General features: G+C 37.5%; 1 protein-coding gene across 2 annotated transcripts in view; it reads right to left on the minus strand.

Annotated features, from left to right (window-relative positions):
• Positions 1-12,355: 12,355 nt before the first annotated feature.
• CC2H21orf91 (chromosome C2 C21orf91 homolog) overlaps positions 12,356-17,382 on the minus strand; it is a 32,018-nt gene continuing 26,991 nt past the window's right edge. For both annotated transcript variants that reach the window (XM_025913160.2, XM_086675768.1), the window contains exon 5: positions 12,356-17,058. In XM_025913160.2, the coding sequence (XP_025768945.2) occupies positions 16,892-17,058 (167 nt within the window). In that variant the 3' untranslated portion in view covers positions 12,356-16,891. The remainder of the gene's footprint in view (positions 17,059-17,382) is intronic.

A 17,382-nucleotide genomic window follows, 5' to 3' on the forward strand; every position in this document is an offset into this window, starting at 1 on the left:
TGGAGCTGTGAAATGATAAGACAAATCAAGTTTACCAGACATTTTTGCTGAGATCAGGTTGCTAGATACTCAAGCACTGCAAACCTCCTGGGGGCCTATCTCATTCAGCGCACTCCACTGCTCTCACTTGGTTTAAGTTCTGAACATTTATTTGTGTTGATTGTTAGTATGAAAGTGATGTAATATTGCAAGAATTATGACCAAACCAAATAGTGCTTCCCGAGCTTTTCCAAACAGAAGACACTTTGGAGTACCAGAGGGGTGAAAGCTACAGAGATTTCAACATGGTTCTACTTTCCGGTTTTTTAAGAGAAGCATTTTTCACTGTTGGATTAAAGGGAATGCAGGATGTGATGAGGTGTAGATCACTGAATTGTAGGAGATGCCTGTGTATATGTCTGTTACAAAATGGGAGTTTTTATGACCTAGGGATAGGTTTATGAATAGGAATGTGAATGCTGGCTGAAGAAATAGCATCTTTTATTAGTTGTCTCCTAGTATTTAAGCTAAAAGATCATCTATGATCTGGCCCATTTAATTAATATCACACAACTAATTGGATGTATACTATCTCCTTTCATACTCCTTAGGCGTGAGGGTTATTTGCAAGGCAGATCTGCTGATGCTTAAAAACCCAAACAAATGGGAAGAATCACAAAAGGATATAAGATAAGGACACTTTGTACATAGATACTAGAAATTACTAAATGTTGGAGCTAGCAGCTGAGCCCAGACCCTGTTAACCAGAATGTCTAGTCTCAAGTCCCAGCTTTACCACTTAGAACCTCATGATGTGGTCAACTCAGTCTTGTGCCTCAGTTTCCCATCTGTAAAGTAATAGTACCCACCTCTTAGGTTTGTTAAGAGGACTAATTCATTTACTGTGTGTAAATCATTAGAGCAATTTGTGGCACATGCTGTTCGTTGCTTTGTTATTATTTGCTATGATCATTTACTCCAAGTTCCTGATGTCTAGTTTAATGCTCTTTTATATGACTGCTGCCCAGAAAAGAACCTAATTTCTAGGTTCAAATGAGCTACATCATGCTGGTAAACACAGAAACTGGAAATATATGTGTATGTGTATGCATGTGCATGTGTGTCTCAAATATAGCAGTCTATACTTCAAATCATGCTACAGCAGGGACCTTGAAAGAACTGTTTCTGTCTCCTTCCATTGAGGAAGGCCATCTAGAATATCGTAGGTGCCTCCTAAGTGATGTGTCCTTTAAAGGCCATCACTCTTACTGCCCTCCCCCTGAGTGGCCTTTCATACAAATGTTGAGCCTCCTCTTTTAGTGGAAGTTTTAAGGTCACCAGTGATGTTGTTAGCAGTTGACAAACCTCAAAGAAACGTCTTGGCCCAAGAGCTTTTTCCAGGCTCTCTTTGCACAAGTCATCTGAATGGGACTTTGGAATTTGCAACTCATCAGTAGTAATAATAGTCCCAAATAACCAGCTCAAGACCAGGAACGTGCCTCCAAAAATTGTACATTTTTAGAAGCGGAACTAGGTTTTCATCACTGACCATAGTCAGCATTGGATTTACTGTTTTAGTTTGCAAGACTCTTGCTCTTTTCTGAAAACAAAAAAGTGCCTTTACCTTACGGGCAAAATGTAAATGTGTGACAAGTGCTTTTCCCCAGGCAAGTGACTCACTGCAGATGTAATGACAAGCAATCCTTCAGTTTGATAGTAGATCAGTGAACTCGATGTAGAAGTGCAGGAAATGTGCAATGTTAGGAAATTGGATAAGCAAGTTTATCTCTAAAATAAGCCTCAACTTGTTAAAAGTACTACTGCAGCCAAAGTTAATGGCTATCAAAATTTAGAAAGAGTATATTCATAGATCCAATTCATTCCCTCAACATTAGTTTAATGAGCATTTACTACAAGTCTCTCTACTAGGGTCGAGGACACAAAGACAAGGAGATACTGTCCTTGCCCTTGGGGCATTTTGAGTCTTTGGCTGAAACTGATCCTAAATAAATGCTTTCCAAAATGGATCCATAAGTCTAGTGTTAAGGGAGCACAGAAATTTGGAGAAATATTTTCAGAAGATTAAACACTTAGAGTGGGTCTCAAAAGGGAAAAATAAATTTCTGGAGAGAATGGGGGAAGGACATTCCAGAAACAGCCAGAGAGCATGTATAGAGGCAGAGAGAAGGGGTTGCATAGGATGTGCTTGGGGACTTGGCTGGAGGGAACATTTCATTGAAAACTGTAGGGAGAAGTAAAGTTAGTAATAGTAATTGGGTCCAAAGGTACAGAGCTTTGGATACCCTGGTGGGTTTAAAACCCAACCTAAGGCAACATACCATCACACTTTTTTAAGTATGAATGTGATGTGGATAAAGGTCTTTGAAAGCTGACTTGGGAGATAGGCTGGTGTATGGATTAGGATGGGGAAAGTCTGGACAGAGTGGGGGTATGTTGGTCAACTCAGGCTCTGTAACAAAAACCATAGACTGGGTGGTTTAAACAACTTATTTCTCACAGTTCTGGAGGCTGAGGAGTTCAAGATCAAGATACTGGGTGATTTGGTTCTTGGGGAGGGCGCTCTTCCTGGCTTACAAATGTATGCTTTCTCACTGGCTTCATAAGGCTGAGGGGGCTGAAGGAGGAAGGAGGTATACGTGTTGGGGGAGAGAACATTCTAGTCTCTCTACTTCTTAGGAGGACACTAATCCCATCATGACCTCATGTAAACCTAATTACCTCCCAAAGGCCTCACTGCCTAACAGGAACCTAATTTGTGGGTTCAGATGAGCTACGGCATGCTCCCATACTGTCACATTGGGAGTTAAGTCTTCAATACATGAGTTCTGGAGGCACGCAAACATTGAGCACGTAACAGAATTAGAAGGCTCCTTAATGACCAAGGCATTAAATAGCAGGGTTAGAATTAAGGTACCTCAGTTTTCTGATCTGTAGAGTGGGGAAATTAATTATACCTACCTCATAAAGAAATTTTGAAAGTTAAATGTCACAATGTGTATAAAGCAAGAGGAACAATGCTTGCTCTTTAGGAAGACTCCATACATGTCAGTATTTTATTACCTACAATGACGAATAATAGTATTCACTAACTTTTTGAATTGCTTTTTTCACATTGGTTACATTTGAAACTCTAAGGATCAGGATTTGTATTTAGAGCCATTATATGATTCCCCCCCGCTTCGTTTCAAGTGCTTTGTTATCACAGAATAGTCTTTCTTTTAATTTTTAAAATTAAAAAAAGTTAACATATAGTGTAATAATGATTTCAGGAATAGAATTTAGTGATTCATCACTTACGTATAAATCCAATGCTCATCCCAACACGTGCCCTCAATGCTCATCACCCCACAGAATAGTCTTTTTTTTTTTTTATAATTTTTTTTTAAACGTTTATTTATTTTTGAGACAGAGAGAGACAGAGCATGAATGGGGGAGGGTCAGAGAGAGAGAGAGGGAGACACAGAATCTGAGACAGGCTCCAGGCTCTGAGCTGTCAGCACAGAGCCCGGCGCGGGGCTTGAACTCACGAACCGCGGACTGAGCCGAAGTCGGATGCTTAACCGGCTGAGCCACCCAGGCGCCCCAGAATAGTCTTAATTCATAAAATTTGTTGTTTCTTTTCTAGCTTTCAGTGAATAAGCCCTAAGAATAACAGCCAAAAATTTTTACCAAATGTTTTCCAATTTAATATTTTTATCAGTTTTACATTTATATCATTAAAAAAAAATCAAACTGCATTTTCTTATGGTAAATAGCAGTCCCGTGCCTCTTCCCACCCCACCTTCACCCTCCATCACTTAATCACCTGATTAAGGTGGGGCCTTAAAGTTATTCTTTTCCACTTGTGAAGTCATAATTATTTAGGGGAGGTGTTTTGAGATTATGTAACTCCTCTATCTCTCACGACAAACTCAATTTATTCACTTTTTAAAATCAGTATGGATACCTATTTTCCCATTTATTCAAATGATTCACTAATTATTTTGATACTTAAACTGTTTCTGATTTAGCCAATGGAGTCCTGTTAATGTGGCTTCTGTGTTCTTTTGACATGCCCACATCATGTTTTAAACACTTTTGTACTTTTGGGAACAAAAAGACTCATCTTGTTCTTTTCCTGCCCTAGTCCTAAAGTCAATCATTTCCCCAAGGGGCCTGATTTAGTAAAGAATGGTTTGTAGAAATTAAGGTTTGGGTTCTAGGTGATGCTTATTGCTTTTGTCCAGGGTCAGTCTCCCAGCCCCTTTCAGTGGACAAGCACATATAAATGTGTTTACACATATGCACCTGTATTCCTCTATCTACTTAGCTATCATTTATCTATCTTAAAAATTATGAGTCCACTCTATTATCTTCAGTTCCAGTCAAGCCCATAGAGTTCATTCTAGTATTCTCCCTTTCCAATTTGTAACTCTTTCAGGAATGAGAAACCAGGCTCCCATTATCCTTAATATATTCATTTGATCAACCTCTGTGTCTGTAACCAACTCTTCATCGCCACTCTTTCCCCCTTCTTCCTGCAGATGCCCTCTTCAGCCCACTGAGGCTCTAACACCCCACAGCCAGGCCTTCATCTCTCCTGATGCCCCCTTGGATGCCCTCCTTATCTCTCTGGTGGTCTGTCAGACTGCATCAGCTGCCTCCACCCCCCCAGCTCTAACACCTCGCACCAGCAGCACCCTCCACCCTCTGGACAGCTGGCTTATTTGTCTCACCTAGTAGTTCCTATGCTGAATTGGTCTAGAAGGAAAGGGGAAGAGGCAACACAAACTTCCTGAATTTTCTTAGGGCATTTTGCTGGTGCTATTTCTGGCATCTCCAGTAATGAGATTTCAGTGAAGTTGACTGCTCAGAACAATTTAGCACAGCCAGACATGTGGCCAAGCTGCAGGCTGCTTTCAGACATGAGTTCTTTCTTTATAGCAGTCTCTCATTCTCTTCCTGTCCATTAGCATAACAGGAAACCAAGCAGTGGGTAATGGGATAGGTCCTCATTTTACTTCTAATGAGCATTAAGTTAGTGGTAATGACTAAGAAGAGGGTTACTTAACTAACAGTCTCAGATCTTGTTCTAAAGTTTCTTTGTATCTGGCTACACATCTGTATCAAATTCACTTAGGTATGGGATTGGAATTTGGCTTACTGAGTTTTGCTGGTCCACCTACCTTAGCTTTCTTCTCACTGGTTCTAGAGTGTGGTACAGAAATATGTCATTTCTGCAAAAGAATTAATATAATATAATATATAATATAATATAATATAATATAATATAATATAATATAATATATAATATATAATATAGAGTGGGACATTTGGGACTTTATACATGCTGTTGTCATTTTCTTCTGTTGTCAAGGAAATCCCACCCACATTGTGCTTAGCCCTTTGAACATACAGCTACAATAATATAGGACTTTAGCACCTCTGTTTTGAAGAACCAGTTAGGAGCAATGGGCATATGTTTTCCTTTTTTTCTAGGTAATTGCAGTGGACATTTAGAAGCTTCCATATTTCCTAGGAATGAATTTTGCTGAAACTGGCTTTTTGATGTAAGGAAGTCACTTGCTGTCTTCAGGTTCTGATAGGAACTGTTCTTATAGCCTATCCTGGTTGCCCTCCCAGTGAGGACATCTAAGATACTCTCTGGATTCACTAGCAGTTGTCCTGGTTCCAACAAAGCCTTGCTTTAACTTAGCAGGGAAAACTTACCCTGTTTTTTTCTTTTCCCTGTGTTTTTCTCTTCTGGCTGTTTCTGTGGTCCATCAGAGTGTGAAGAAATATCCTACAATTCCATTAGATGGAACATCTTATATGATAGAGATAAAAACTAGAAGCCTGGATAGAGGTGGTATATTACAGGAATGCTGGAAATGGAATGGGGAGATTTGGGATTTGGTCCTTGCCTCTGTGGCTACTAAGAGCTGTAGAATGTTTGGAAGTTTCTTAAGCAATTTAAGCCACTTAAGGGGATGAGACTAGTTAAGCAGTTTCTTATAGGGCTTCGTAGATACCCAGGGCTATAGATCACTCAGAGCTGACCTACAGCTTTGGTGTAGGTGACAGTTTGGGGGACCTGGGGGTGGGGGGCAGTCACTTAGAAGGATGTGAAGGCAGTTTGTTCCAAGAATCTCCACTGTCTTTCATGCAGAGCAGTAACTCTACTTTCATACGTTACAATTTATGTTCTTAGAGGACTTTTTGTTTTGAAAGGCTCTCCTAAAATAAAACAAAATCAAGTCAAATAAAGGCTAAAGGACTCTTGAAGTCCCCTTTAGCACTACATATTTAGTGGTTTCCTATGATATTTATGTATCTCACATGCTGGTTCACTTTGTTCTCTGAGATGAGACCAGTCTGTGTCAATCTGGGACAGAAATTCCCTCCACACTTTGATGAAAAGCAGGGTAGCCCTGCAGGATGTGAACTTTCTGTTTGCTAGTGCTTTGTTCACACAGGTATGAAGATGAAAAGAAATGGAAGAAGCAAAGGAAATGTGGTTTTACATGTCACTAGCTCAACTCCGCCTACATTTTCTTTTCTGTTAAAGGAAACTCCCCGATCTTTCTTTCGGAAGGGCTTCAGCAGTGCACAAGGGCCCCACATTTCTTCTGGTGTTTTTCTGAGAGGCAGTGTGGCAGCAACTTAGCAGGGGGCCCAGATGCTGGATTTTCTAGTTTCAGAGCTATCTGATGAGAACAGAAAGGAACAAGTTCCCCACAGTGAGATAGCCAGAAACTTATTTACCCAGTTAATTGTGGGGAGCACCCAGGAGTAAGCAAATTTGTTTCAAGGATGTTGGCTTTGGGGTGATGGTGGTTAAGATTTAGTGGTATCTCTCTGGAGAATTATTTGTGTGGTAGAGGTAGGAGAGAGCAAAGATAATAAGAGATGTACAAACAATCAATATTCTAAAACCTTCAATAATTTATCTAAAATTATTGGGTAGTGATTTTAGTAGGGTTAATCATCTACATAAGCTTGTGGTTTTAATTTTTACCAAATAAGGACTCAAAATTTAAGAAATAAACACAAATAAAAACCTACCGTCTACTATTACTATCACTTTATGAAAGAAAGAACAATTTTCCACTCCCATAATAGGAAAGATATAATCTCAGAATAAAGGTGAGATGTATTGATGGAACTATGTTCTACTACACAGATTACCATACTGCTTTACATTTTCATTTTCCATGCCCAGGTGGAAATGTCCAAGCCAGTTATTAGGGGCTGAGCTGTAGATGACCCAACTTCTGACTGTGTAACAGAATCATCCCATTGTTACTCCTAAGAGAAATACTTTTCCTTGATAAAAAAAAAAAAAAAAAAAAAAAAAAAAAAAAAAAAAAAAAAAGTGGGACAGTAATAAGGTGTCAAGACTTAGTCTTTTTTTTTCTTTCTACAGACAATACATAGAGAACTGTATAGCTGTTTATGAGCCAGGTTGATTCTGCTATCTTTTCTCTTCTGTCACAGATGATCATACAACTATCTTGCTGTAAAAGCACCTCACAGTTTCTTCTTAAATGAAACCACACTTCCTTTATATTCTTTTCAGCTCAGTTCTGCTGTTCATGCCGGGGCTAGGGAGATTTTCCATTGCAGGCTTCTTAAAATTCATGATCCTTTTAGGATATGAGCTGGCAGTTCCCCTGAAGATCACCGAGTTCAATGCCACCCTTTACAGATGAGAACACAGAGCCTAAGAGAGTTAGAGTGGTGCCCAGCAGTGACAGAAGAGGGTCAGAACCTAAGTTCTCGAATGTCAGTTTAGCAATGCCTTCCTCATTACAACTTCCTCTTCTGCCTTTACCGCTTTCCATTCAGTTGCCTCTTTTTCCCTAGAAGAGCCCTTCTCCTTCACGTTGCCTTTTCTTGGCTTTGAAGTTGCATATCTGAAACTGTGTTTAGCTAGGCCTTGGCTTTCCTCCACACTCTGTATCCCTACTAGCTTCTTCTAAACTGCTTTTTATCTAGGGTAGATACTTCCCACTTCTATGCTGAAGCTTGACACCAACCGACCTAGACAACAGAGTCTTAATCCACTCTTCAAACAAAAATAATTGCTTGAAAATGATTGCTTAAGTCAAAGCTACAGAGTTCATTTTTTCTGCTACACACTATTTGCAGTAACTTTTCAAATTTCTCATTTCCCCCCACGTTTGGAATTTTATCTAGTGGGTAGGGTTTTTGTGAATTTTGTTTTTGAGTCACAATGTTATCTGAGTTTCAGATTCTATTTTCAGCAGTGCTTTCAGCTGAGTTTATAATTGCAAAAATATTCCTACTCTGTATGTATTTACAGCAACAAAATCTGAATGCAAATTGAGAAATTCAATCAATGGCGAGTCATAGACCCCAGTTTCCACCTTTTCTAAACAGTCTGGCAACCTTGCCTCCGGTAGCCAGGATCTCTCTCACGCCTGAGAAAGCAGCTATTTAGCACTTCACCATTTCTCCTGAGCCTCTGACCCCATCATCTTTTTCTTTTCTCTCAGAGAAAATAGAATTGGCCACATAGGGGCTTTTTCAACTTACTCTTCAATGAATCTCCCTCGAACACGTGCATCTGCAGTTTTGTCGATGTGAAAGCCTGAGACGATCCTAAACTTCTTCAAAGACAACCTGTTCTAGATATGCTAGCCTGTTCTGCCTCTTCAGTACTCTACTCCTTTGATTATGGCTACTTCTCCATCTGTAGCCTTTCCACTAATCTGTCCTCTTAGTATTTACTCATGATAAAGTACTTCTCAACTTAAAAAGCACAACCACATTCTGACTTCACCTTCATTTATCGTTAAAATTCTTAGAGATCACACCCCAGTTCCACTATGCTACTGCTTTACCCACACTTCAATTCATCGTGCTCTACTTTTTTCTCCCATAGGTCCATTGAAACACTTCTTATTGAATTTTTGGTTGCTAAATCCGATGGACACTTTTCAGTCCTTATTGACTTAAACTTGGTGTGTAATCCTTTTCAGTTGACCAATAAAACCTTATTGGCTTTTGTATCCTTTGGACCCAAAGCCTACGGGGCGTGTTAGAATTCCTGGCACATAAAAGTCTCAGTTTGATGACAAAATTTAAATGGAAAATAGGCAGGAGCCAAGTGGTGAAGGCTTTTAATGCTGAGCTCTGAGGATTCGTTTTGATTACACGAGCAATGGTAATCTAGAAAAGACTGCGCAGGGAAGTAGTAGTATTACATCTTGTGGGAAGTAAACTCTGGGGCAGTTGATGGTTTAGAGCAGTGGTTTGCAAAGTGCTCTGTAGACCAGCAGCATCAGCATCACCTGGGAGTTTGTTCGACAAAAATTCATAGGTCCCACCCCTGACCTATTGATTCAGAAGCACTGGAGGTGCAGCCGCGTGATGTTATGTTCCATGAAACTCAGAACCAGCATTTTGGAGAAGAAATAGAGACAGAACGAATGTGAGTTATCAAAGTCCTGAAATAGTCATGAAGGTGTGAAAAGTGGGATACGAGGAGAGGTGTATTCAATCACTGGATGAATGCCTTAGGCATTGTTTTGGTAACTGATTTACCTCTAGAGGGCATGCAATCCTAGTGTTGCCTATGAAGTCTCATTCACTCATTCATTCTATAGATGCTTACTGGGCTAAAGGTCATTATTTCCAGGGAGAACACAGGCAAAGCCCTGAGCTAAAATTATGACCAACACTCTTTCTATTAGTTTCTATTAGATCACCTCTTCCAAGATCCTGGTAGATACAAACCGTAAGCACTTTCAGTAATCAGTGGAGGGCAGTGAGAAGTTCTCCAAAGTCACTCCAAGTGCGAACAATGAAAATGTTTAATTGGAAAAGACACCCACATTACCAAAAGGTTTACTTTCTCTTCAAAATTTTCCCATCAGATTCAGCTAACCCAGCAGGCAGACCTTGTGGTCCTGAAGACTTTCAGTTCACTTTTAGAAACGAATGTTGTTAAGATTTCAGAGCAGAACATTGGACATGGACCCAGTGCATGAAGTGAGTAACTGAGTTCTCAGTTGCAAACCAGAGAAAGCAACCACTTCACTTAGGCTGAAAAGGAACTTATTCAATGGGCAGAGATCACGCAAAAGGCTTGGAAACCAGAAGGAACAAAATGTACAAAATTCATGACCAGATTTACACAGAGCAATGGCTACTCAACACCAGATGCCAGGAGCTTACCTGTTGCCCCCACTGGATACTGGATGTAGGATGTTTGTCCTCTTGAGGGACATTGCTGCTCTCAACATGGACCTTTCCTACCCAGTTTCTTTGCTTTGCCAGTCAGAGTGGGGTGTCCCAGATGTAAGAGAGGTTGGGATTAAGTTTTTGCTTCTAGAAGTCAAGGTGGTTTGTGCCATTTGAACACTGGAATGGAATTCAAACGGAGCACGAATGAGAGAGAGAGAGAGATCCATTGATATAAACTTATGAGTCATGTGTAATTTAAGATAGTAATGATCTAAGACATGATCTAGATCAGATACCAAAAGTGAAACCTCTTACTAATACTCAGAATCCAATATATAAATGATATAGAAAGGATATTATTCTGATTGCTGCTCTCCCTCTGTTCTGTCCAACACATGCACACCTACTTGCTAGGCTCTAAATTACCTGCAAAGAATTCCAGGCCCTATCATGACATTTAAAGATGACGGAGAACAAATTTTATTAGTTTTAAAATTCCCAAGAAGCCTTGGCAACTGGGCAGGAACAAAGGTTGGAAAAGGGGCACTAAGCTTGCATTCTACCAACTATTTGCTCTAGCTTGGTGAATTCAGGCTTAGAAAAGTTAAGTGATGAATTTCCCTTAACATCACAAAGTAGTTAAAGCTAAAACAAGACAGCAATTTCACTTGTGGTCTCATGCTCTTTCCAGTATTTTCTCCAAACCAGACTCCACTGATCTTCACTTGCCTCTTCTGGAAAACAAAGTGGTCTGACTTAGACTGTTAGACATTGAAAAGACCTTCAAGGATGATTACTATTCTCTTAGCAACCTGTTAAATGTTTCAGTTCTCAAACATCCCTTGTTTTGTATTCTGCCTCTGATCTTTTTTGTACAACTGTCCTTGTTTCCTAGTTTTAAATTACCACAAAAGCAGGGGCGCCTGGGTGACTCAGTCAGTTGGGTGTCTGACTTTGGCTCGGGTCATGATCTCACACTCTGTGAATTCAAGCCATGCATCGGGCTCTGTCCTGACGGCTCAGAGCCTGGAGCCTGTTTCAGATTCTGTGTCTCCCTCTCTCTCTGCCTCCCCCCTACTCACGCTCTGTCTCTCTCTCTCTCCTTCAAGAATAAACATTAAAATAAAAAAATTTAAAAATAAATAAATTATCGCAAAAGCATATACATTACTTTAAAAATCATTTGTGGGGAAAAATTGTAATTTGTGAATATTTGGATTAATAATGCTAACCACAATTAATGACCTCGAATACTTTAATTTCTATTTTAATATTATTTTAAAAGCCAATTTAAAAATATTCACAACAGCTTTATTCATATTAATCCCATACTGGAAACAATTAAAATGTCCATTACAGGTGAATGGATAAACAATTTACAATACATTCATACAATAATAGAATACAGAAGAAAAAAAAAAAGAGGGCACAAATTAGTGATCTTTTTGTTAATATGGAAGAAATTTCAAAGCATCCGGTTGCATGAAAAAAGCCAAAGGCAAATGAGTACAGTACATCCTGTGTAACATTTATGTAAAGTCCTAATATAGCCAAATGCAAATTACAGTGATGGAAGTCAGAACAGTGGAGGGGAAATGGGGAGTTAAGACGACTGGAAAGGGTCACAAAGGTTGATGGTTACACAGTTGTGTACCTTTGCTAAAACTCAAATACCACTCTTAAAACCTGTGTATTTATTGTATGCAAAGTACACTCCAATTTAAAAAGTTGCACAGACACCCAGTAAGCCACAAGAATCTTATTTCCTGTTTCTGGGCTCTTGATACAGAGGGAATATTAACTCTCAAAGAGATTCTCACAAAAAATTAAGATAAATTGCTAGAAGAGGATTGTTAAGTATAGACTCCCTAAGCCTGCAAAACAAAACGCTTCATATAGGTCATCCATTTAAGGAAAGAAAAAGAAAGTACACTTAAAAATATCCACTGGGTGGCTCAGTCGGTTAAACCTGACTCTTGATTTTGGCCTAGGTCATGATCTCATGGTTCGATTCATGGGGGATAGAGCCCTGCATTGGGCTCTGCACTGACAGCACGGAGCCTGCTTGGGATTTGCTCTCTCTCTTTCTCTCTCTGCCCCTCCCCTGTTTGCACTCTCTGTCTCTCTCAAAATAAATAAGTATTAAAAAAAAATCCACTGAAGCTAACAGATAACAAAATATTTATTTTATTGTTGTAAAATTAAAAATAGACAAGCATATGCAGTTACAGTTCCAAAGCAGAACAATACAAATATATAAATTATTGCAGTTTTAAAAGAAAAAATAGCCAGTAATGTCTGAAACCCTCTTAAAACCAACTTGTTTTTTGCCAGTAGTTTCATTTTCTTTTCCCAAAGACCCTAGCACAATTTTGTAAAATAAATTTCTAACAGCAAAGAGAGATAAGTTCAATGATCGTAGTATATGCTACTTTAAAACAAGGTTAACACACACATACGGACTATAAAAGTAGGGATGGCAGCATTTAAACAGAAGTCACTACTGAATACTTTGTAAAGTGCCTCTTTTGGAGGCAGCAGATGGAAATAAACATTCTACACAAGTTTGAAAAAAGAAACACACATTTGCTAAAATTCCCTTTGCTGTGTGTGCAGCTGAGGAAAGTTCAACTAACAATTTAGGGGGGTGGGGAATACTCATCTTCATGATTTTTTTGTTTTACTTTGGTAAGCTTAAAATTGTGTACTAATTCAGTATTACTAAAATGCATTCGTAGGCTGGACTCTTTTTAAACCAAAAAGAATAGGGAAAAGTAGGTTACAAGCTAGGTGCTAAAAAAAAAATCTAATGCTAGAGACTTGCTATGATTGGTTCATAGCAAGATGACCAAGTTGTGTAATACGTTAGACTAAATTCTATAATAAGGGCAATTAGGAAGGGATGAAGTGAATGGAAATACTGAGATGTGGGACTTATTCCATAGTACTAGAGCCCTCCTCCAAGGTACCTTTCCTTGTGCTGGAGCTCTATTACCTTATTATTCTGGTAAATAACCTCTTTCCCCTGCTACCACCACAAAACTTAACATGGCAAGAATAACCTTTTGAAGATTTTATCTCTCACTGATTCTCACCACAAATTTCCTCCATAATTATTCCCACCAACCTGAAGTTAATAACACAATTAAAATTAAAATTAAATTAAAAAAATTGTAGAGTACTAAACTTTTTATTAAGTACTTAAAAATACTCAGATATCTTACTTCAGTATAAGCAATATCTGTCAGTAAATCAGAAAAAAAGAAACACTATTAGATCTTTACACTGTCCCATTTGAAAACTTTTATGTCACAATTTTATGGTCACCAACTGAACCTCCTTCTAAGCGATACAAATAATTTATTCTTTAATAGTTCTTACTTAAATTTAGAGCGTATACATTTTAAATTGAATTTTATAACATTAATACAAAACAAAGTAAAAGCAAAACTGGTAAACATTAACACAAATAGATCCTCAAAAATTAATTAGAAAAATCCTAGCAAAAACTGACAAGTCTCAACAGTGTAAATGCCAAGGTAAAAAATATCTAAACGAGAAAAGAAAGCACTTTAAACCATTTTCAGTGTTAAACAATGTGGTCAGATGAAAACCCCAGGAAATCTCAAGATGCCTGTCAAGACGCCAATAAAATATATTTTGACTATATTTTTGAAATCACTTCCCAACATGAACTTATTATTTTAAAAATAATTCTCAAGTGTATGTAAAAATGGGCACTTTGTGGTGAATTGCGCATAAATTTGAAAAACTAAGAACATTTCTTTGCTCCAACATTTAAGAACTACATAATGGAATGAAACACTATTTTGCTGTCTGTATCACCTAAGTGATGTCCTAAGTGCATACCTTTTTTTTCTTAAAAAAAAAAGGAAAGACTAATTTGGATATTAAATGTTAGGGTCAAAGGGTGGTAACCTCAAATTAAAATAGATTTTTACCTTAATTAAAAGTCTGAACAAATTTGAAAACTTTAATCTCTAATGTGAACAATCTTGTGTGGTCAAAATCACTTTGGACTTCAAGTTGATTTTTAAAACTCCATCCAATTTGTCTAAAATTATGAAATCTAACATGAAAAAAACATTAGTTTTATTTCACTCCCCTTAATAATATAAGCTCTGGAAATGTTAGATTGGCGGTCTTCTCCCTTTTGCCATTTTTGAAACTGATGGTATATATGAGATTTTCTTCTAAACTTCCTCAAAAAGTACTAACAACTGTACAGAAGAATAGCCAAGGATGGTAACAATATTTGTAGTATTTCATATTCTCTCAGAACTCAACTCTGTCCCTTCTCCTCCTTTTAGCATATACAGTAACTACATCTTCATTCAATCAAGAAAACTAACAAAGGAATCAAAGTTTACCAAATGGTTGGATAAACTATTGTGCAAAGTCCTTCAAGAAAAATTCTTTCACTACAGTATTCATTCACATAAAGTACTAATATGAGTACCAGCACCGCAGATTGTTTACAGCACCTTTCCTTTGAAGAGCTTAGGTAGAAATATCTAAATGAAATAAATCAGAATCCTCAGTTAAGACCTTACTTAAGTACATGCACAATCCCACCCAATTGTTCCAAACTCATTAGTAAAGCTACATATTTGCCAAAAACAAAGCAAACACTTTTCTTTGGATTAACACTGTTGCATTTAGGACCGCACCATATGGCTCATCCTCTGGAAATAGGCTACTACTGATATCAAATGCAACACATCACAAACTTTTATGACTGTCCCTAAGTGATCTAAATAGAAGCACAAATGTGTGCAAGCACACTGGCTGGAAACATTCTTGATGAATTATGCCAAAAAAGAGTAAAGTCAAATTTAAAAAATGTGACCTAACAACTAAGCACTTACTAAGGTATTTACTGGCATCATCAGGAAATGTCTTTATTTAACTTGTAAATTTATAAAGATTTTGATATTGCACACGTTCAGTTTAAAGCTTATCAAAACTAAGGCAATGTATCCCCACACTCCCTGGATTTCAAATTCATTTTGGATGCCTCGAAAAACTGAGAGAAATTCAAAGTATTTTTCAAAAGCTCCCTCTGAAAAGCAGTTATGTCAGACTTAAAAGAAAACAAAATGAAATCAATTGAGATATCAATTAATACTCTCAGGCAAATTTAACACGTTAGTATTACAAAAAATTGTTTTCTACTAGACTGAGGCGTTTCTTTGCTTAGTCAAATACTGTTTGTGTTCAGACTAAACTGACCCAAGCCAGAGCAGGCTGCCAAATTTAAAATAGAAGTCATTCATATCTTTATGCATGAAGCCGCCAAGTTAATGGGCTTTTCTGTAGATTCTTTCAAGCAAAGATTTTACCTCATAAATATATTCTAAGCACCAACACAAAACAGAATTTAGAGCCCATTTTAATTCTGTATTGGTTATAGCTTTTACTATATAACACATTGTTATAAAACTTACCTAGCTGTCTGAGACGACATACTAGTTCAGAATTCTTTGGAAACATCACAGGCAACTTACAAGAATATCCTTTTAAAATGGGCTTATTTTTTTGAATTAGAGTTTTGTTTTCCTGTGTCAAGCAGTCTTCTCTTTCTCTTTAAGTTCTAAAGTTTAGAAAAACACCTCATAATGCTTTTTTCAGGTCAGTAATATTGACAAGAGAATTAGGACAGTTTAAGGATTCTTGAACCTATGTCTGAAGTAGCACACAGAAGAATTTTTAAGTTTTTTTTCTAAAGATAGGACAACAATTTCGCAGCATATTCAATTTGACAGATGTTACACTGGACTTGGAAGTGAGGCGTGACTTACTCTGTCCAAATTCTAACACATCAAAGTCATTAGAATGGAAGTAATAATGAAATATAACAGGCTTTTACTTTTATAGAGACAAGCTGACATATGAAAACTAGATTAGCATTTTCTTTCTGAACAAACTCAGAACTGCTTTTGTTAGAAAAAAATAATGTACTTTTTTTCTTGGATATTTGCTTTAAAAAGTTATTAATTCCTCTTTCCTAAGAGTTATTAGAAGTCAAAACAATTCAACTAGATAGATTTCTACTTCAAAATACATTTATCTTTGGAAAACAATAGTAAAAAGAGTATATTAAGAGAATAAAATGCAGTGATCTGAAATATGAGTGAACGTATTCACACAGGAAAAGTGTAAATATAATATACAGAGGCATTCAAATACACATTTATAAAGAGAATGGAAAGGTACCTAAAATAGCATTTATATATATAAAACTTTCATATTAAAATATTGCTCATAATAAATAAGAGGTGTATTATGAATTCCATTTCCCTCTTAAAAGTTATCTTTAGTAGTTCAGACTAATCTAAGGAGTTTAATTTTCTATTGTTTTGACAGGTGAATTGCATTAAAATGTTTAATCAAGTCACACTGTAACAGTAGTCACATGTGGTAAGTTAGGGAGGGCCATTTAGTAATAATGGGAAGAAAGATTCCCAAAATGAACCAAAATGATTAATCCTAGAAGACTAGAGTGTAACGATCTGCTTTATTTGACAAAGATGTTAAATACTGCCTTCAGCTTTGCAAATTTAAGGACCATAAAAAAATGGGACCAATAACTTTCTTCAACTTCTTTAAAGTTATCATGCCTGGCAGACCAGTACATGGTAGGGGCAGGAGGGCCAAGGAAGGAAATGTTAAGTCTGGTTTAGTTGTTTATGGGTAGGTGTGACTTTGTTCCTGTTCGCCCCACTTGCAGACATGGTAACTTGGAATAGTTCTTGAGGAGCTGTTCGATGGCAACGTGGCGGACGTGGAGCTCTGAGGCCAAAGAATCTTTTTCTTGCACTTGGTGTGTTAACTCTTCAAAAACTTCTGTAAAGATTTAAAAGGTGGATGAATATATAAATAGGTTCATTTATGACTTATGGGACAGGAAGTGACCATTAATACTCAGGTCTGGAAATACCTCTTAGGAGGTTTTGGATTCAGACTACCTACATTTTTGAATTCTTGTTCCTACACTTTTATAAGTCTCAGGCAAGTGACTAAAACTACACGCTTTAATTTCCTCTTATGTATAATCTTGGTATCAATACTAAGCAATTCACAGGGCTACTGTGAGGATTAAATGAGGTCATACTATAAAGTACATTCCACAGAATAAGCACTTGATAAACAGAAGTTGCTATTACTATT

The sequence above is a fragment of the Puma concolor genome, chromosome C2 (genome assembly GCF_028749965.1).
Source record: "Puma concolor isolate L17-30 chromosome C2, mPumCon1.1.hap2, whole genome shotgun sequence".
Taxonomy (NCBI): Eukaryota; Metazoa; Chordata; class Mammalia; order Carnivora; family Felidae; genus Puma; species Puma concolor.